Source organism: Phycodurus eques, chromosome 8 (assembly GCF_024500275.1).
Source record: "Phycodurus eques isolate BA_2022a chromosome 8, UOR_Pequ_1.1, whole genome shotgun sequence".
Lineage (NCBI taxonomy): Eukaryota > Metazoa > Chordata > Actinopteri > Syngnathiformes > Syngnathidae > Phycodurus > Phycodurus eques.
Genome location: NC_084532.1, coordinates 18,811,078 through 18,833,931, shown reverse-complemented (window position 1 = coordinate 18,833,931; position 22,854 = coordinate 18,811,078). Strand labels below are relative to the sequence as shown.

Below are 22,854 nucleotides of genomic sequence, written 5' to 3'. Positions count from 1 at the left end.
TCAGTAAATTGCAGTAATATTAATCATAATTCACAGAGAATGTTGGGGTGTAATTAATTACATGTAACAAGATTACATAATTTTAATTAAAACATCTAGATAATTTCAATTCATTACAATTACTGGGAGAATATGTGTATTTAAATTACAGTTACTTTTGGACATTTCCATGATGAACATTTTAGTTACATTCGAAAAATAGCCTCAAAGGCACTGATTATTATTATTATTTTTTTAATATATCACTTCCTCCTTCTGAAGCCGACCCTTGTGATTGGCTCTCTCTCTGGCGATTCTGCTGTAGTCTCAAACAAGAATTTCTTTTCCAAATATGACCTCGAAGTGGGCGGCACAGTTCTGAGGACCTGGGTTCAATCCGCGGCTCCACCTGTGTGGAGCTTGCATGTTCTCCCCGTGCCTGCGTGGGTTTTCTTCAGGCACTCTGATTTCCTCCCACATCCCAAAAACATGCATGGTAGGTTAATTGAAGACTCTAAATTGCCCGTCGGTGTGAATGTGAGTGCGGATTGTTGTTTGTTTGTATGTGCCCTGCGATTGGCTGGCAACCAGTGCAGGGTGTACTCCGCCTCCTGCCTGAAGCTAGCTGGGATAAGCTCCAGCACTCCCGCGACCCTTGTGAGGATAAGCGGCACAGAAAATGGATGGATAGATGGACCTCGAAGTGCCACCTTGTCTAAGATTTTGACAAGGTTAGAATCATAGTTACACTTTTGAACACATAAAAGAACATTGACTTTTGAACAGTTTCATCTTATAATTTTGGATTTTTTTTTATGGAACATTCACTTATCTGGTTTGTCATATGAAGCGATATTGTCTTAAGTTGTGCACATTCCTTGTCTGTTTTTGACATACTTGGCAAATAAAGACCCTGCGACTGACTGGCGACCAGTTCAGTGTGTGGTACGCTTTTCGGCCGAAGTCGGCTGGAATAGTCTCCACCCCGTGACCCTGAACAAGATAAGCGGTATTGAGAATGGCTGGATGGCAGATGATTCTGATTCTGATTAGGTCAACATGCTATTGTATGGTGGTATTCCACATGCTGTACACATATAATTCTTATAATTTTTATTATGTATTTACATTCACTCATGTTTGGTTATAACTTTATTATTTGTGTAAAGGACAAATATGTGGTTAGTTTCAAAATAATTATGTTTGGTTTTAATCCACTTTTTTAGAGGAAACATCAAAGGGTCATGTTGATGTATTCATTAAAAATTTAGAAAATGGCGCTGCTCAAAATTGTATCAAATGTAATTGATTTTATTACTTTGAGAAAGTAGTTGAAATAGTTACACTACAATTACATTTTCAACAGGGTAACTTGTAATTATAACCAATAATCATCCCAACACTGTTCACAGAGGATAAAGAATATACTGTATGCCTTTGAATATTGTTATAGTAACTGTCTACATGTTTTGCTGGACTATTTGTTTTCAAATATTCGCTTAGAGTTTTATAATACCATGGCCGATACTTTTCGTTAGCTAGTTTATTGCCTTTCCCATGTTAGCATTAAGCTATCAGACTTTAAGGCAAAGTTATGTGGCTTGGTTAAATCCACAACATTATATTCTCTGTTTTATATTTAGTTTAACAGTCAACTTAACTGGGAGTGGTATTAATTGACTTGAAGATTCTTTTGGGGGAATTGTTCACAATCTGCAAAGTTGCTGCTGTAATTATCTTGAATTTGTGTTTAAAATTCAAGTGGTGATGGTAATAAACAACTTGATCCATACACATGGCCACTTTTTTGAAGAATTGTTCATGATCTGCTGTTTGTTATGAGGTTTGCTGTCACCATTAAGCGCTCCAAACTTGAATTCTTGCTTGCAAATCAAGACAAAAAAAAAGGAAGCCAAGCAATAGCTTGTATCTTGAAAACTTGTCATTCGTCAGTCGAGCTTCCTCTGTATTTAAATAAATAAATTAAATGAAAACAAATAGTAATGTATTTCAATTAGAAGAAGTGAATTAATCATTTGGACTGAATACATTTGTAATTTACAAAGATTTAAGTTGTTATAAAATACCCTTTAAAATAAACAGTATATTTTACATTATTTTCAATTTGAAAGCCTCTGTGGGTTTAGGGCATAACATTCATTCTTGAAAAAAAGAAGCCATTTTCAAGAAGTCTACTTTCTGCTTATTACAATGCAGTACTTTCCTTACTAAAATAAATCTGATTAAAATCCAATTTCTTAATACCCTGTGCTGCTACATTCCAGCGGTGCCTCTTGCATGTAATACCTTATCTATCTATCTATCTATCTATCTATCTATCTATCTATCTATCTATCTATCTATCTATCTATCTATCTATCTATCTATCTATCCATCCATCCATCCATCCATCCACCCATCCACCCATCCATCCATCCATCCATCCATCCATCCATCCATCTATCTATCTGTCTATCTGTCTGTCTCTGTCTATCTATCCATCCATCCATCCATCTAATCTACTGTATCTGTCTGTCTATCTATAGGAATTTTCTGTTTGTCTATTCATTATCTTCTTGCATTACTATTTATCTTTTGTAAATATCTTATAGTTTTAGCTTTTACTCTATTTTCTTTTTTTTTTTTTGCACTGGACATTGAGCTGCTTTCAATCTCATTGTACATGTGTATTCTACCGTGTAGCAGTAGACTCAAGTGTTAAGTCATTCAGTAAACAAGGCGGGATATCTCTTATCGTGGTTCTTGTGACGTCCTCAACACATAAACATACAGTATGTAGTTTCCATTTTTCATTGTCCCCTTTACACTGTTAACCCATTAAGACACACGAGGGACATCATGTCATTTTCCTTGTATCCATTTGATTATATGAGCTCCGGTTTAGAGCTGAATCAATACACAAATTGCCTGAGCCCACACACAAAGAAATAACAACAGCACACACTCTTAACATACCCTCATGTCGCACTCTTGCCTACGGAATGAATTCTTGAGTACAGCGGTCGGTTGATGCCTGCGTGATTTAGCTCCATGCCTTTGCTGCCAGGCACACATCCGAACACATATATAGGCGTGCTGTGTGTGAGATGCAGCTGATGGGGGAAGGAGTGATTAGATTAGAAGGAGCACTGCCTCTACTTAGCAGCTAGGCCAGTTTTTTCTCTCACTCTCTCTCTCTTGTTCTGTGTGTGTAACTGTTGTGCTGTAGGTTTTCTTCTTATCGTGCACCTCCAGGCTGTTTATAGCTTTGTTATAAATACCTGCTCAACAAAGCCAACATTAACCAGCCTCAAACCAGTTTTAATTGGAACACCTGCTATGAATTTAACTGAAAATTGTTATTCAAGGTGTTTTAGACGAGTTCGTTTCTCTCTCTCTCTTGAGAACGTTGGATTATAGGCAGCCGTTAATTTGTTCATCAAGGACTTTCCTGCTCACAGTTTTGTACTCTTAATATTGCATGGCTCTCAACCACACTAGACCAACATTTGGTACAAGTCCAATCTAATGATCCAATACAAGAGCTGTTTTTAAAAAATGGCTATTACAAAGATGATAACACCATCATAGATGTATTAATATTGTGGTTTTACCTTTCACTGGTGTAAAACTGTACTGCATCATATTGTGACATGCTTCTGATATTTTGACCCAATCATTTAGGAAACTGAACTATTATAAACTACCACCATAGAACTGCAATCAGGACAGAGTCGAATAACTTGAAGGCTAGACAATCCAATCTTGGATGAAGCACAAAATTTTACACCTGCATAGATGAATATGCCTAAATGTTGTCATTAAAATTCATACATTAACTGAGAAGTTTAGAAGAGGCCAAAGAGAAATTGTTGCAAGTTAAAAAAAGACAGTATATTCGAACTGCAACTTAATTGTGAGCCACATTTATTTGTGGAAATCAGTAAAGCGGATTTGGCTTAATCCTACTAACAAGCACTCAAATGGCAATGAAAAAAGCAAATGGCAATACCCTGCATGTTTTTGGGAAGTGGGAGGAAATCGGAGTGCCCGGAGAAAACCCATGCAGGCACGGGGAGAACATGCAAACTCATCACAGGCGAGGCCGGGATTTGAACCCTGGTCCTCAGAACTGTGAGGTAGATGTGCTAACCAGTCAGTGCCGCCTGGTTGGAACATCTATCCATCCATTCTCTGAGCCGCTCATCCTCACAAGGGTCACGGGAGTGCTGGAGCCTATCCCAGCTATCATTGGGCAGGAGGCGGGGCACACCCTTAACTGGTTGCCAGCCAATTGCAGGGCTGTTTGGAACATAATGTATAAAAATGCTCTTGGATAATGGACCATGTGCTGCTTCAGATCTGATCTGGCATAAATCCAATACAGCTTCACTTAGGCGTTTGGTGCCTCAACAGGGAACAGTTGCTTGTGAAGGGGGTGGCAAACATTAACTTAGGGGTCATACCTATCTATCTGAAGAACGTTTTAAATCTAAGGCTGCAGCTATCAAACATTTTTAGAATCGAGTATTCTACTGATTATCCCATCAATTAACCAAATAATTGGATGAATAATAACATTGCTTTAACACAATCTCATCTGCATGTGAGGTGCAGGTATTATTTTTGTCCACTTATGGTCGGCAGTCTCCCTTTCAACTGTAGTATCTGTGTCTTTGCATCTGTATGGCTTTAAGAAGCGGGGCCTGACATGCATGTCAGCGAATGAGTGCATTCCACTATGTTTTAACTGGTGATGATAGGCTATATTAAATTCGCTAATATCGATATGTTACCTTGTGATGGCGATTGTAGACAGGCTGTTGTGGTTCAGATCGCACTTTATCTTCCTTGTTAAGCGTGTAAATTTGTTAAGCGTGTAAGGATCCCAAACTTTAGGCATTCTCTTTCTTTAACGAACTCTTTCCTCCTCGATCGCTGTCATCATATCAACTTTTTTCTAGAGTTGTGTGAGCGACTGCAGTAACATTCGTCTGTGTGGAACGATGCTCCCTGCAAAGCTTCGAGACAGATTTTACTTTGACCTTTTTTGTCATCGAATTATTCAAGTTATTTGATTCATTCTTGCATCATTAAGTCTTGATGTGCAACAGTAATGCACTCCAAAGTTGCACGATACCAATAGCATGTTTGTGTTGGTTTTCCCCTCGTCCGTGACATGTTGACAACTGATCATAAATGGGTTTCTATAGCATCCTTTCACTTTTTAGAACTCATAAACAACATCAAGACGTTGAGCCTCTCATGTTGAATTAGACCCATGTGATACAACCAGTTGTATTCATTGGAAATTTCTTCACATATGCACTAATATTTACTGTATGTCTATCTAGCAATCATCCATCCATGAACCGGTCGCCAGCCAATCGCAGGGCACATAGAAACAAACAACCATTCGCACTCACATTCACACCTAAGGGCAATTTAGAGTCTTCAATCAACCTACCACACATATTTTTGGGATGTGGGAGGAAAGAGGAGTGCCCGGAGAAAACCCACCCAGGCACGGGGAGAACATGCAAACTCCACACAGGCCAGGACTTTAACCCCATCCCCAGAACTGTGAGCCAGATGTGCTAACCAGTCGTCCACCGTGCCGGCATCTTTCAATCAAATATGGGCATTCTTTAAGTCCTTCGGTATATGTTCTGTATTATGAGAACAATTTTTTTTAAATTATTGATTGTTTATGACTCTTTTATGTGAAATGAATGTGAGCATGTCATAATCCAGGATGACAGTACTCATTCATCATAAACAAGTTTAATTACTGAAGAGGCCCTTGACGTAAACTGTTAATGACACTGAAATAAAGATGGAATCCTGTAGAGGACGTCAGAGTGATTTAGCCTTTTCAATACAGATATTCAATATGTGTTATCATAAGGCCATGACAGCAATTGCTCCCACTTGTCACACCAAGGGATTATACAGGAATGCACAGTAGAGACATCTCATTGTTTTCGGTGTGATGCGAGCTGGTGAAGAAGATGTTTCGAGGGGGGGGGAATGGCTTTGCGGGCAGGTCAGGGGAAGACTGCTGTGTGGATGATGTCACGGTGTTGACGAGCAGCCCAGGATAGGATGAAAAAATACGGGCAAGGGCCATCAGGCGAGAGACTGTTTCAAGCACAGGAGTGAAAACAGGGGACCTTTGATGAGAACCTGAGAGGCCAGGTCAGAGCTGGGTCGAGGGGATGGGGACTTGTGCTGCCAGGCAAATCCTGGCCTTCAATTCCTGTTCCAGCAACCCAGTTCTCCCCTCTATGCCTCAGGCTGCGGCCAAATAGCGAGGCAGGTGTCCAGCTGATCCACCCCTCACCCCCCCATCACCCTTTCAAGGGAGGAACTTTAGAGCACCAGTCACTGTAGCTGCACAAATTGAAGTGTCATCTCTAGAGTAAAGATGCTCACCAATTTTCTGCTTGCACTGATGCAGATTTGGGATTCAGCCAGTGGACAAATGTCCTCGGCAAAGGAGAATGTAAATCTTTTGAGTGCATGTGCACTTTGGCCACTTGTGTTTGTGTGCGTATGTATGTATGTGTGTGTGTGAGAGAGAGAGAGAGCGAGACAGAGACACAGAGAGGCAGAGAAGATATGAATAGATCACTGCAGGTCTTCATCGTCCTTGTTGTTTCTCATTTATGAAATTGGTGGTGTTGTTTTACCCAGTCTTGAAATAGCCAAACTGAATAAATATGTACCACTCAAAAAATAAGGTATTAAGGCCACAGACAAAATCTAAAAAATATACTACAAGCATAAAGTCATATATTTTCGATCCGTCCTTGAGCCGACACCTTATCGTGGTGGTTGGGTTTGTGTGTCCCAATGATCCAAGGAGCTAAGCTGTTTGGGGCTTTATGCCCCTGGCAGTGTCACCCTTGGCAAACAGGCCCTAGGTGAGGGACCAGACAAAGCATGGCTCCAAAGACCCCGATGATGTTTAAAGATAATGAAAGATGTTTTCCCGGGTCACGGTCACCAGGGTCCCCTCTGGAGCCACGCCTGGAGGTAGGTCTCGAAGGCGAGCGCCTTGTGGGCTGTGCCTGGCTGGGCCACCCATGGGGCCCAGCCAGGCACAGCCCAAAAGGGTAACGTGGGTCCCCCTTCACGTGGACTCACCACCTATGGGAGGGGCCTTAGGGGTAGGGTGCAATGTGAGTTGGACGGTGGCTGAAGGCAGGGACCTTGTCAATCCGATCCCCGGCTACAGAAGCCGTAAGGTGGTTGGTGCCTGTCGTGGTGGCAATCTCTGAACCCGTTGGTGGACACCAGCGGTATGGCATGCCATCAAGCTGAAGACGGTTTCCTATCAGACTTTTTTGGCCTGTGGGACTCTTCAGGCAGCTAGCGGGTACCAGCTGGCCAAGCGGAATGCAGCGTTGGTGGTCGCTGAGGCAAAAACCCGGGCGTGGTAGGATTGCAGTGAGGCCATGGAGAACGACTTCCAGACGCCTTTGAGGAAATTCTGATCCACCATCCGGCATCTCAGGAGGGGGAAGCAATGCGCCATCAAAACCATGTATAATGGGGATGGGACGCTGCTGACCTCGACTCGGGACGTTGTGAGTCGGTGAGGAAAATACTTCGAAGACCTCCTCAATTCCACCGACACGCCTTGCCCTGAGAAAGCAGAGTCTGGGGTCTCTGAGGCAGGCTCTCCTGTCTCTGGGGTTGAGGTTAGCACATCTGCCTCACAGTTCTGAGGACCCAAGTTCAAATGCGGTCTCGCCTGTGTGGAGTTTGCATGTTCTTCCCGTGCCTGTGTGGGTTTTTTCCTACCACATCCCACACACAATTGAAGACTCTAAATTGTCCGTAGGTATGAATGTGAGTGTGAATGGTTGTTCGTTTATATGTACCCTGCAATTGGCTGGCAACCAGTTCAGGGTGTACCCTGCCTCTCGCCCGCAGTTAGCTGGGATAGGTTCCAGCATACCCGTGACCCTCGTGAGGATAAGCGATATAGAAAATGGATGGATGGATGAATCTGAAATGATCAAACTGAATTTGAAAATTCATTGCGGATAAAAAATTATTACATTCACTTTCAAGTTTATTGGACTTCAGTTCCAAACTAAGAAATTCAATTTCAAATTATATTATTAGTTATTCATTCAATTCAGTTTTCGAATGCAATTATTCAATTGTAGAAATTCACATTCAAATACAAATAATTCAAATTCAGTTCCTGCTGGCACATATTTCAGCCCATAATGGATAGGTTGTCCCGATCCAACTTTTTCACTTCCAATCTAATACCGATATTGCAGCCTTGAGTTTTGGCTGATACCAATATTACTCCGATCCGACATCATAATAATCATGCATACTTGACTTATTTTGTAGTATGGAATGTTAGAAAAGTCTTGGTCAAGTAATACTAACAGTGAACAATAACACTTGGGAACACAGTTTTTGTTGACTTATGTCTGACAGATGTTTTTAAAAAATTTTTGGGTGCGGAATCCAAAACTGATCTCAGTTTTTCTCTATCACGTCAAGTTTCAAGCTGTAGATGAGACCAATCGATGAGTCCAATCATAATCAGCTAATCAGAGCAATTTTGCTTATCTGGCGGGTAAACTGTGGAGAAAAAACTTGACGTGCTAGAAAAAAACTGACTGCAATTTTGGAATCAGCATGCCAATTTTAGTTTTAATCAGCATAAAAATCTAACTCAACAGAAAACAAATATTTGAATTTGAATTGTTCCCCAGTGTTAATCAGCAAAAATAGGTACGAGAAAAACTGACCCATTTATTATTAAGCAATGGGTTACATAAAGTAACTTTAAACTCAGAATGTTCTTCAATTGAATAAAATAAATACAAATTATATTTGAAAATCATGAAAAATAACTATATAATAAAAAAAAAAAATATATATATATATATATATATATATATATATATATATTTAAATTGCAACATAACAACTGCTAAACTTGATCATATTCTACAATTTAATAGATTAAATAAAATAATTATTAGAAAACCATGAAAAATAATCTCAATAAATAATAAATAAATTATACTTTTAAAGTGTAATGAGGTGAAAGGTTGTCATTTCATGTGAATATAGTTGTAACATTATTATAGTAAAGTTGTAATTTTACAAGAACAAAGCCATAATGTACAGAGAATAAAAGTCCTAATTTCATAAGAATGAAGTTGTATTATAATGAGAAATAGTTGGAAAATTTTAGATCAATAATGTTGTAACATTAGGATAATAAGTTAATAATTTTATGAGGAAAAACGTTCCCGAAAAAGATTTGTTGGGAAAAAATATCTCTCAAAATATCTCTCAAATATATCTCAAATTTTAAGAGAATAAAGTTTTAATTTTATGAAAATAGTTTTAATATTACAAGAACAAAATTGTAAGTCTAGGGATATAAAGTCATAATATCAAGGGAATAAACATCTTTATGAGAATGAAGTTTCAATATTGTGAGGAATATGTCGTAATTTTACATAAATAAAGTAGTAATAATATGGAAATATGAATAATTTTATAGTTTACAAGCAATGAGTGGTCATTTTACTAGAAAAAGTTTTAAAAGAAATACATAATAAAGTTGTAATTGTATGAGAATAAAGTTGTAAAATTATTAAAATCGTAATATTATTATCACAAACTTGAGCATGCATTAAAATGTGGACTGTCTAGTTACAGCAAGTAAAAAAACAACAAGTAATAATAATAGCCAACATAATTTGTAATTTTATTATTTTATTCTAAGTGTGGCACTAATTCTCCATTGTAATACCGCAAATGCAAATCTCGAGAAAGCCAAATGGGTATTGATAGAGAGCCTGTCTTTTAGACCCCTTGGGCAATATCCAGCATCCTGTCATGGTGTGACCTCTGACCGTATGCAAGTATGTGCTGATTACCCAGGAGCTGTGAGGGGGTGTTGCAAAGCGGCATCGATCTCGCTGAAAGCCCGAATCGTCACAAGAAAGAAGAAAAAGAGCAGTGGGAGTTGAGCAAAGTTAAATGGAAAAATTGCTTAGATACACATCTCACGTGTTCTGAAACATTTATTATTCCCAGTCAAGATTGGTATCCATTTGGTAAAGTAGATGCTGATCGATGAGACTGGAGGCAGGCCAGTGAGAGTGCAACAGAAAAGCAGGCTCGTGTGTGTATGTGAGTGTTTACATATCCCAGATTACTTTCATCAATTGATCCAGTCCAGCATCTGTCTGACCTGCAGGACATTTTTGTGCTCACAAGACGCTGTTGGAGTTAAAAAGGCAAGAAAAAAGGCATAGGATAGACATAAATACAATCCAATGCAAAGAAAAACATAGGCATAACCACTGACTGTGGTGCTGTGCTGGTTCTCTTTTTAATATCTTTAATCTATCTTTTAAATGAATTTACAAGATGCTATGTCTTTGGGCATGCATGTGCATTACCTAAATTTTATTTTTATAGCACAGATTCAAGCCATCTTGTAGCATAACATACAATAAAGTAGTGAATCATATAAATAAGGGAAGCGAAATCATGCTTCAATGGATGAATGGATGGACGGATAGATAGACCGACAGATAGATGGATGGATGGATATATAGATAGATAGACAGACAGACAGACAGATGCAGAGGATGTACTTCCTGCTGCTTCTCATGATGCACGGCCTGCCACAGGTGCTGTTGAGACAGTTCTACACAGTAGTCATCAAATCAGTCCTGTGTTCATCCATCACAGTCTGTTTTGGTGCTGCCCCAAAAAAGGACAAACTCCGACTGCAACGTACAATCAGGACTGCCGGAAAAATCGGCGGTGCCCCCTTACCCACCCTTGAGGACGGGCACGCTGCCAGAACTAAGACAAGAGCATGCAAAATCCTCTTGGACCTTCCACATCCTGGTCACCACCTCTTCCAGCTTCTTCCCTCTGGTAGACGCTATCGATCAATGCAAACTAAAACCATAAAACATTCCAACAGCTTCTTTCTTCTTGCGAGAGGCTAAGTGACTCTCCGCAGTATGTTTTTATGTCTCAAAAGTATTTTTTTGTCACAATGGTTGTCTATTGTTGTACTAGAGCAGCTCCAGCTACCGGAGACAAATTCCTTGTGTGTTTCTGACATACTTGACAAATAAAGAGGATTCTGGATTATAGTTCGATAGATCAGTAAGTACAGTAGATATATAGGTGTGTAGATCATGTCTTTTATGTTCCAAAGTGAATAAAAGAATTATGGCCATCATAAAGCTATAGGAACTTAAAACATTGCCATGTATTGTGACTGTTAAAGTAACCAGTTTAAAATAAACAAACAAATTAAAACTGCTCAGACACATCATTTGAATTAATTTGATGACGAAAATTACAATCATACATCAAAGTACGTAAATCATTTCATGACAAAGCTAGTAACTCAGTTTACTCATATATAGAATCTATATTCCACATTGAAATAAATTGAAATGCTCTTAAGATGTTCCAGCCACACACAAAAAAACTAATTTTTTGTTGACATTTGTAATATCCAATCCAATTAAAAAAACTTTAAAAAGCACATTTAAAAACAACAGAGTTGACCAAAGTGCTGTACATCAGAAGATATAAAATATAAAAAAAGATAATAAAAATACAAAATAAAGCACCAATAACATAAGACAAATGCAGGACATAAAAACACCGTTTACAAAAAGCAAGAAAATCACGCTATAAAACCACACAGAATAAAGAAAAATAACACTGTATTGTAAAATTAATAAAAAAACAATACAAAAATAACAAAAGAGAATAGAAATGGTATTAAGAAGTGTAATTAAACCGAAGGCCTTTAAAGGCTGTGGCCTATTAAGTGACATCAGGCGTTCTCATTCCAGCTCTGGTAGGTTATTTACCATACAGTTAGTTCAATTTTAGTGTCTTCTCCTTACACCATGAGTGTTTTGATATTTTGTATATGTGTGTATGACTATTTGTCCCACATTGGTGACTGCCACTGTCGTTTTTTCTCATATTTCAAATTTTGGCTCGCAAGACAAAGGAAAAAAATTGACTGACTCATAACGCAAAAGAGTTGGGGGTACTTGTAAGTCAAACTGCCACTGGAAGTTGCCCAAACCGCTTTGAAACGATCACAATAGTTTTTGTGATCAAATATAGAATTTTAAGCACTAAATTCCACAACATGTATGCCATGTTTATGGACTCTGCTTCATGTTCTTGGAAAATAGTCTTTTCCAATAAAACAGTCGTCCAACGTAATGAAATCTCAATATCTGACACAAGAGGGTGAGACAAAAGTCTAGCGAGTCAGATGGTTGCACACTGGCTCCATTTTGTAGCTGCCAAGCAGTGTGTCTGTCAGCGGAGGGCTCCTGCAGCATCCTGTCTATTCTGCATTCTCTGCAGCCTCCATCCTTCCCGGGCCAAGTCAGGCTACATTGACTGTCTGAGCTTTGCGAGGCTAAAAGAGAGGAGGGGAGGGAAGCTCGCACTGGCTCAGCACTGTCTATAGTTCAGTGCTGCTTTATGCTGTAAAAGCTGCAGTGGCGTGACAAAGGTCAAAAGAGGATGGGATGACTTAGGAAATTGTTGACATAACTGTCCTAAGTGAAATATTGTTACGAGAGAGTATTACATTAGAAGAACACTGGAAATATTGATTCATAAACAGTATGGCAAAGATAAGTTTGTCCCATTAGTATTTTTGTCTGCCAGACAAATACAAATGTGTACTTCCTTCCCTAGCTGGAAGCAGACAGCAGTACCCAGGCGCCAGGAGCCCAAGGAGACACAAAGCACTTTTGTAGCATCAAATATTAATGGCTCTATAGAGTGTATTGATTATATAATAGGTTTTCCCAGCATCAGAGCACCGGCTGAAATGTACTCCCTGAATAATTGAAAATGTATCCATGAGCGGATTTCCATCAAAATGGTTGCTGAATGTAATTTGCACCCTTATTTGAGATTTCATCCAAAGATGTATGCATGGGATGAATGCGAGGAGGGCGTGAATATGACGGTCGCATGCAAGTGTGTGTGTGTGTGTGTGTGTGTGCATGTGTGCGTGCGTGCGTGTGTGTGTGTGTGTTGTACGCCTTTGTTTTATTGAATGGTTGAGCATTGACTATTGTGCACTGGCTGACATGCTCTCGCATACATCTGCTTGCTGCTTGATACATGCGATCACCACGTGTACCGACGCTGTGATGACGCTGCACTATCTGCTTGTCGCGGCACGCATTGCCTCACCGCACTGACATCGTATGTGAAGTGACAGCTTTGCAGTATGGGTGAAAAATGCTTTGGATATTTCACCTCTGCTAATGTTTCCTTCTTTCAGGGTAGCTTTTCTGCATCATATTTAATAGATGGTCATTTTAACATGCAGGGTGTGCAATAGGCTCTGTGATTCAATTTCATTCAGTATAGTGCATGTTTTGGCTTGTAGTTGTTGTTGTAGTTTATCTAACCCACCCAGTGGCAAAATTCTGTGATTGTTGTAAAATGTGTGCCTCTTGCTAACAAGCTGTCATCAAGGTTCATCCATTGCGACTAGAAAATGTGTAGCCAATAGTGACGTTTTTTGACAGGTTGCATTATTTAATACACCTGAATAACAACAACCATCAAAATATTACAGTGGAACCTCCTAATAAGAAAACCCCTAAGGTTAAATACATTTGAAACTGATCAAACATTTTCAGGACAATCTCACATCAAACAAAGATTGCAGGATAAGCCAGGAGAGTAGGAGAAACTTCAGCGAACCTTGCGAGATGTCGGTGTACCTCTAGACCTCAGCTCAACCTCCATCTAATGATTGACTACAAGTTTTGCTTCTCATGAGAGAGAAGAAAAAAATTCACATAGTTACACGATGTAAGCAAGCTTGCATTCAAAGCAGTAAGGAGTATGCGTTTAGCCGCTCATGCTAGACGTTAGCTAACAATTGATTGTTTAGTTGCTATAGGCATTGTCATTTGTCATCAAAGGCAGTGTTCAGTCGTGATTAACTACTTTTTACACTTCTCGCAGTTGCACATTTTTTAAATTGACAATTATGAGGGGCATATGATTTTAGTGTTTTAACATTTTAAATCTAACACTGAGTAAATATTTTTACACATGCATTTACTGATATTTATTACCTGTACAGTTACGAAAGACTTTATAATGGTGACGGATTAAGCTGTTCATACACCCAAACAAATGACAGGTTGACCAGCAACACTGGAGCTTCCACTGTACTATGTCACAGTCATTTGTGTCATTGTAGGAATGGTTTTCATGTTTTGCAAAACCATTTGAATGAGTCTTATATACACAACATATTTTTTAGTCTTCACCAGACTAAAACAAAGGTGGTGCAATACTTCTCTGTTTTACCCTGGACAACCACTGACCTATTTGTCCCATTAGAGCCTCCGTCTTTTTGACACTTAATTCTCATTTACACCTCCATTATGCATTCTTGGCCAGGTTTAGAAGACACATTGACAAGAGAATATATGCAGTACAGACTCACTCATTCTCTCCCTCTCTGTCCGACCTCATCTCTTCCCTTCTTTGAAGCATGGGAAGTGTCTTCCACATTGCTCATCCTTTTCTTTTTCTTCTTCCTTCCAACTGATCAACCGCTCCCTCTCCTCATCCTACTGGAGGAGTAAATGAAAGCAGAGGTCATCCCGCCTCTCGTCCCACTCTCCTGCTAAATTGGCTGCTAGTGGCATCCAAAGCTGTTGGCATTAATACCCCCCTCCTGCCTCGCTTTCTAGAGCTGCTGAACAGACTTCCTGCTCATTTGTGACACTTCCGTGTCTTCAACCGCAGGCTTGTTTACCCATGGATAGTAAGAGGGAAACCCTCATTATAAACTCATAAACCCAAGGTCATTGCGGGGACCACACCAATCTGCTGGTTGCAACAGACACACACACACACACACACCCAGCCACTGTGGAGCTTCTTGAATCCACAACAACAAATACCACTGAAGCAACGTGGCAATTGTGGATGGATGAGTTTGGTTTTGGAAGAACAGGCCCGTTAAACATCTTTGGGATGTACGGAAACTAAATTCTTGCAGGAGTCTTTCAAAAGAATGGAAGATGATATTGCTGCAAATGATCTGTTTCCATTTTGACTTACCATTTTTGTTTTAGTTGTTGAATGACTACAGAGTACTTGTGTGCTGCCATACCCCCTCCTTTCCTCCCGCTTCCTCCCATCAAAAGAACAACAACAAATCCCAACTGCTACCCGAAACAAAGTGCAAAGTGAGTGTATGATGCTGACAGTGGGCTGTGCATCCCTCCCTCCCTCCATGTGCTCCGTTCCATAGGGGTCGACAGAGACACAGTGGCGTCAGGCAGAGCTCCCACAGCTCCAAGGCTGGGCAGAGAAGGGATTGCTGACACAGCCAAAGATGGTAAGGAGACTACTGCTGCAGCCAAATGGATGGCCTGGGTATTTTCCACAACCATCAAGTAATGTTCTGATATTATACTGTGTTTACACAATTACACGCCAGTAGTGATACTGCTGACTGAGACAGTTGAAACTAGAGCAAAGATGGAATTTGGATGGATAGATGGATAGCTAGATGGATGGAATTCAGTAGTCTGTGATGGCGGATGATTCTTTTGTGCAGGGATGAGAGAAAAGCAAAACAATGTTGCTAACGCACAAAGGCAAAGGGTATTTTAAGACTGACTGTTTCTGCCTATTAATTTCCCAATTCAAATTCATTGAGTTAAATGAAATTTGTCCTTACAAATAAGATTGAGGCAATGCATTTAATCAAATAAACTATGACTAATACATAAAATAAATATATAAACTTGATGAATAGAGTCTTTGGGGCAGGCCGATTTTTGTTTTTGTTTGTTTTCGAAATAATCGATTTTTCCCTTAGCGGCTCTCATAGCCTGTTGACACGCCCTGTTTACAATAAAGACATGGCGCTGAACAGAGAGCAGCTAGTTTACTAAATTGGCTGTGTTTTGTCAGTCATTTGAAATTGGTTTAGGTATTCAACATCAGAGAATGAGCACAAACAGTATGTTTAAGGACTGTTAAAACCGAAAAGAGTAGAACTCCCAAATTATTTTAGCCACCTCGCAGCACATTGCACATCGCACAGCTCTTTGTGTGACATGGAAGGGAAAACTCCCGCTAAGAAACACACAACATGAGGGAACTCATTTTTCACATTGTTTTACATATGACAAGAAAGGAGCCAGAACATTGCCAAAGACATGGTGCTCGTTTATACGCTGCAAAAGTAGTCATTTATAGATACATGGTTACAGGATGACATAAACTTTCCATGACTGAAGAGCATGTAACAGGGTATGCCTAAAGCCTGATTTTCTAAACAAAATTTATTTTTTCCTGCCAACATGTTAAGTAAACAACCTGGCATGTACCTGGAGTACTTCAGTATATATTGTGCACAGGATTTTGTTGACATTTTAAGGGACAAAGGTTAATTTTGCATGGAAGCAGCACTTTATATTTATATTATGATCAGTGACAGATTTGCTTTTACAAATTCATCCCAAATGGGATTTCTTTGTTAATTTATTCATGTTAAATTGTATAATATTACAAATATTATATCAAAATGTCTTAAGAATTTTGTTTAAATTGCCATTTTCTCCAAGTTTTGACAAATGTCATCTTCATTTGCTTTTTCTTTTTATTGAAAGGGGACAAAATCCATTAAAATCAGAAATCGACGTTTGGGGGAAAAAATGTGGCAATTTTATTTTTAAGCCATATTGCCTAGACCTACCATGCATTAAAGGAACACTGTAATATTATTAACATTATTAGAACCTGCGTAGCATTGTCATTGTTAGAGCCCATCCATTAAAGTAAAGCTATGTAATAACATTGTCATTCTTAGAGGCAATTTTAAAAGGGAATTGATTAAATCTGACTTTATAACTACTATTTTTCGTGTTTGTGAGAGAGCCTGAATTTTGCAAATTGTTTCATCACAATTTGGCTAATTTACATAATAAACATACCCACACCAGGTTTCTCTGACCATGACATAACCAGTTAGGCTGGGCAAAGATCTGACAGTTTAAGCCGTGGGCTACAGTGTGTGAAACACTACGTCAAAACCAAAAACTAAGCAGATCTGCATTGAGTCTTGTAGGCGCCACAGAATATTGTTAGCTAACTGTGTTAGCTTCTGATAACCAGCACAAATTTGATTACTCAGTGAATTTGTCGACACAGTGTGGGTGATGTTTGGCGATGTGTACGCTACATGCTAAAACTAATTGCCAAGTGTAATGTAGCACCTCTGTGATGAAATGCTGACTTGGTGATGAAGTGCTGACTCCAGGAGGGAAAATGCAGTCCTTGCTGGGGATTTGCATGAGCTCGCTTTCAGCCCTATTCTACTTTCCGTTCAAGATGCAGCCCCCAGCTCAAAAACCTCAAAACTGGTTAATTTCAGTCAAACAAAAAATAGGGTGTATAAAGTATAGGATCATTCTTGATCCTTGGGGTATTTTGACAAAACAACCTCAGAGATATGTTGATGTCAACCAAAGGTTGAATTTGCTTTGATTTTTAAATAACATTTGTTTACACTCTTCAAACAGCACAAGTTTGAAGTGGCGTTCTGGTAGTCGAAAATGTGAAAATTTTAGGCAGACAAAGATTGCAGCACATGACATAGTTGTTTTTTATCATAGTCTACGGTAAACATAGATTGAATGTGAGACCAGGGATTTTCTGCCTCTTCTGCGAGTCCAACTCTGTTGTTTCTTTTACTTCTGCCATGCTTAATGTAAAATAGTCATTTTGAAAACCCCTCCTGTGTGACTCAGTTTGATTGGTGAAATGGAGTCAAACTGTGCAAGGTGTTACGTTTGGATTGATGGAACAGTCATATGAAAGCGTCCGAGGAAGAAGTCTCTCTGACAAACCAAAACAAATAGATCAAACAAGCAATGAGAAATAAGAATTGCGAGCAGAATGCAGTGCAATGTAACGGAGTAGTGTTTCTTCTGAACAAACAAACAATATTCAAGTAAAAGTAAAAAGTATGTTCCATTGAAACTGCTTTAAAAGTACAATTTATCCAAAATTTTACTTAAGTAAATGTAACACAATAAATGTTGTGCGTTACTACCCACCTCTGATCACCACATACACATTTGTGAGAGCAGAGGCCACTATTCGATGATATACAATGTCATGAACATGTATTTGCCCCCTTCTCAAAGTCGTATATTTTTTGCATAGTTTCCCCACTTTAATGTTTAAGATCATCAAACAAATGTAAATATTAGACAAAGATACCCTAAGTAAAGCAGATGTTAAATAGTCATTTTATTTATTAAGGAAAAAACAGCTGCATGGCCATGTGTAAAAAAGTAATTGCCCCCCTTTTTTAATCATGAATTAACTATGGCTTACGAATATATTTTGAAAAGCTGAGGTTATTTTCACTGACTATATCCAAGCCTGATTACCTCCAGACCTGTTCAATCAAGAAATAACTTAATTAGAACCTGTCCGATGATGTTGTCAAAAAGCTGCAATAAAGTGCCATGATCCAAAGAAATTAAAAAAACTGACCCGAAATAAAGTAATTGACATGTATCAATCTGGAAAGGTTTACAAAGTCATTTCTCAAGCTTTAAGATTCCAGTAAACCACGGTGAGAGCCTTTATCCTCAAATGGAGAAAACATGGAACAGTGGTGAACCTTCCCAGGAGTGGCCAGCCTACAAAAAATAGCCCAAGAGCACAGTAACAACTCATCCAGGAGGTCACAAAGATACCGAGGACAACATCTAAAGAACTACAGGCCTCCCTGGCCTCAGTTAAGGTCATGACACAACAATAAGGAAGAGACAAGGCAAAAATGGATCCATGGCAGAGTTCCAAGTTGAAAACCTCTGCATCTTACTTATGCAAAAAAAAAAAAAAAAAAAACATCTGAATGATTCCCAAGACCTTTGAGAAAATATTCTATGGACTAAAAAGATGAAAGTGGAACTTTTTTGAAGCTGTGTGTCTCGTTACATCTGGCGTAAATGTAACAGCATTTCAGGAAAAGAGCATTGTACCAACACTCAAACATGCCAGTGGAAGTGTGATGGTCTGGGGCTGCTTATCTATTCAGGAGTTGGACAATATGCTGTGATTGATGGAACCATGCACTCTACTCTTGACCAGAAAATCCTGAAGGAGACTTTTCGACCATCAGTTTGTGACCTCAAGCCGAACTGCTCTTGGGTTCTGCAGTCAGACAAAATTCCAAAACACACAACCAGGTCAACTTCTGAATGGCTTAAAAAAAAAAAACGTTTTGGAGTGACCTAGTCAAAGTCTGGACTTTAATCTCTTTGAAATGCTGTGGCATGACCTTAAAAAGGCTGTTCATGCTCAAAACCCCTCCTGTGTTGCTGAATTAAAACAATTTTGCAAGGAAGAGTGGCCCAAAATATCTTCAGTGATCTCAAAGACCCATTCCCAGTGATCAAAAACGTTCAGATTTCAGTTGTTGCTGCTGAGATTGGCCCAACCAGTTATTTTGTTTCGGAGCAATTACTTGGGTAGCGTTTAATAGTTTGTATTCTTCAATAAATAAAATCACCATTTAAAAACTGTGTTTATGTTTACTGGGGTTATTTTTTTCTTATATTTAGATGTGTTTGATGAGATAGCTGGGATAGGCTCCAGCACCCCTGCGACCCTAGTGAGGATAACCAGTATAGAAAATGGATGGATGGATGGATCTTGTCATGGTCTGTCCCTGCAGTTCCGTTGTTGGAGCTTGGGTGGCGCTTTGCGCCCCTCTCTCTCTCTCTCTCTCTCTCTATCTCTCTCTCCCCCTCTCTCTTTTCCCAGTAATCAGCACCACCTTGGCCACGCACCTGTTGCCAATCAGCACTCTACTGTGCCTGCATTTAAGCCTGCCAGATCCGAGACTTCACTGCCAGAATATTAACGTTCTCCCGTGGTACACCGGCTCTCTGACCAACACGTAAGCTATGCCAGTCCTCGCAACACTTCTGACCTCCATGTTTTTCCTTGTCCTCAGTGCTCCTTCTGTGTTCCCTGCCGTGTTCCACAACATCAATAAGCCACCTACCTGCTCACGCCACCGCCTGCCACACGTTCCCTGTCTCGACCACCCGCCAGTACGCCTCAAGGATCAATCTCCATATCCTCTTCAATAAACTTTTCACCACAAACTTCTCAGCCTCCGTTTGCTTTTGGGTCCAGCGAAAATCGAATCGTGACAGAATACTCTGGCCACCCATGGACCCAGCAACCCCGGAGACGTTAAAACATGCACTCACCCTCCAAGGCATCCACATAGGGAGACAGGACAAAGCTCTTCAAGAGATCATGGAATCCTTACACTCCCTCACGCAACAAGTCTCCCTCCTCTTTTCGAAAATACAATTCAACGACCCTTTCGTAAGTACTCCTCCAAGCCCATAGCCTCCGAGCCACCCCGCCTCCCGTATAAAGAGCCTCATGTTCCTCCGTCCGAGCCCTACTCTGGGGACTTAGGTGCATGCAGCCAATTCATCCTAAATTGTTCCCTAGTCTTCAACCGTTAAGCTATCCCACCGAACAAGCCAAGGTTGGTTTTGTCACTAACCTCCTATGCGGTGAAGCAGCTAAATGGGCAACCACGTTATGGCACAACTCTTCCCCAGTACTCACGTCATTTAACTCCTTTTCCGCCGAACTAAAGAAGGTCTTTGATCACCCCGTTCAGGGCAGGGAAACCACTCGCCGCCTCCTTATGCTCACTCAGGGCGCTAGTTCCGTTGCCTCCTATTCAGTTGAACTCCGAATACTTGCGGGTGAATGCGCAAGGGATGATGCCGCGCTAAGGGGGATTTTCCAGAACGGTCTTTCAGAGCAGCTACAGGACGAGCTCGCTGCTCGGACGAGCCCTCCTCACTCGAGGATCTCATTTCGATATCGCTTATTGGCCTTGACAACCAGTTACGGGAAAGAGCCCCTCACCCGTCTTCTGCACCTCCGACTGCCTCTGTGTCACCCCCCACTGCACCAGTTGAGCCCATGCAACTCGGTAGCACAAGCCTAGACCCCCAGGAACGTCAGCGCCGTTTCACCCAGCGTCTGCGTATTTATTGCGGCAAATCACGCCACTTCATTGCCACATGCCCTTTGTGACCAAAAGGCAGGGTCACCACGACCCGAGAGCGCCACAGCGAACCACCATTTCCCCAAGCTCTCCCTCCCGTATGACCGTTCCCGCTTGCATTCTCGGTCCCAGTCACAACACACCCATAGTTGCTCTTATAGATTTTGGTGCAGAAGACAACTTCATTCACGAAGGATTGGCACATCAGCTCCAACTCCCTCTCCAACCACTCCCTTCACCGAAGAAAGTCACAGCCCTGGATGGGCGAGTCATCTCCCCTGTCACCCACCAAACATTTCCATTTACCCTGCTCATCTCTGGAAGTCACCGTGAGGACATTCCTCTTTTTGTCATCTCTTCCCCTGAGACCCCACTAGTCCTCGGAATTCCCTGGCTCAAGAAGCATAACCCCACCATAGAGTGGACTCACTTATCATTCACTGGATGGAGCCCTCACTGCCATTCGTGCTGCCATGCCGCCCTCCAGTAAAGCTCCACCACCTGCCATCCCAGTCGACCTCTTCCGGGTGCCTGAAGAATATCATGATCTCGCCCCTGTTTTCAGTAAAGACCTGGCCCTGATGACATTCTCATTTTCTCCCGCTCCTTCAAAAAACACCGCATTCATGTCTGCCAAGTCCTCCAGCGCCTCCTTGAAAACCGTCTGTATGTAAAACCCGAAAAATGTGAATTCCACCTCACCTCTGTACACTTCCTAGGCTACATCATTGCCAAAGGAGAATTGCAACCAGACCCTGCCAAGATCCATGCAGCCGTTAACTGGCCCACTCCCACCAACCGCAAAGAACTACGTTTCATTGGATTTGCCAACTTCTACCGCCGCTTCATCCGCAATTACAGTAGAGTCGCAATTCCTCTCACTAGCCTTACCTCCACCAGCTCTCCCTTTCAGTGGACCCTGGCAGCATCCCAAGGCTTCGACCAACTTAAGACCCTTTTCACCACTTCTCCCATCCTACGACACCCCGACCCCTCCCTGCAGTTCGTGGTGGAGTTTGACACCACGGACACTGGGGCAGGGGCCGTTCTCTCGCAGCGGGACCCCTCTTCCCAAAGATTTCATCCCAGTGCTTTCTTTTCCCTTCGTCTATCCATCGCTGAACGGAACTACGACATTGGCACCCGTGAGCTGTTGACCATCATCTGGGCATTGGAGGAGTGGAGACACTGGCTGGACTGATTTACCGTTTATCATCTGGACTGATCACAAGAACCTTGCCTCCCTCTGTTCCGCCAAACACCTTTTAATCCCCGACAAGCTCGCTGGGCCCTCTTCTTGAGCCGATTTAATTTTAGCCTCTCCTTCCGCCCTGGATCCCGCAGCAGCAAACCTGATGCTCTGTCTCGCATGTTCTCACCACCCTCAAGCACTGCAGAACACGAAAACATCCTCCCGTCCTCCTGCTTCGTTGGGGCAGCCACCTGGAAAATCGAGCAGATTGTCAAACGTACTCAAGAGACAGAACCGGATCCCAAGAGTGGATCTCCTAACCGGCTGTTCATACCCGACTCGGCACATTCTGACATTCTCCAGTGGGCCCACAGTTCAAAACTCACCTGTCAGCCCGGTAACACCCACACAATCCAATTTATAAAGTTTATACTTCTGGTGGCCTAGCCTGGTAAAAGACACCCGGGAGTTCGTCCAAGCCTGCTCCATCTGTGCCCAAGGGAAGACT

The 22,854-nt window shown here is 41.0% G+C and overlaps 1 protein-coding gene across 5 annotated transcripts in view; it reads left to right on the top strand.

Moving 5' to 3' along the window:
- The window catches only part of elavl4 (ELAV like neuron-specific RNA binding protein 4), a 114,634-nt gene that overhangs the window by 33,618 nt on the left and 58,162 nt on the right, over positions 1–22,854 (top strand). For 4 of the 5 annotated variants that reach the window (XM_061683217.1, XM_061683216.1, XM_061683215.1 and 1 more), the window contains one exon: positions 15,335–15,421. The exons of the other annotated variant lie outside the window; for it this stretch is intronic. In XM_061683217.1, the coding sequence (XP_061539201.1) occupies positions 15,335–15,421 (87 nt within the window). The remainder of the gene's footprint in view (positions 1–15,334; positions 15,422–22,854) is intronic. 5 annotated transcript variants of the gene reach the window in all.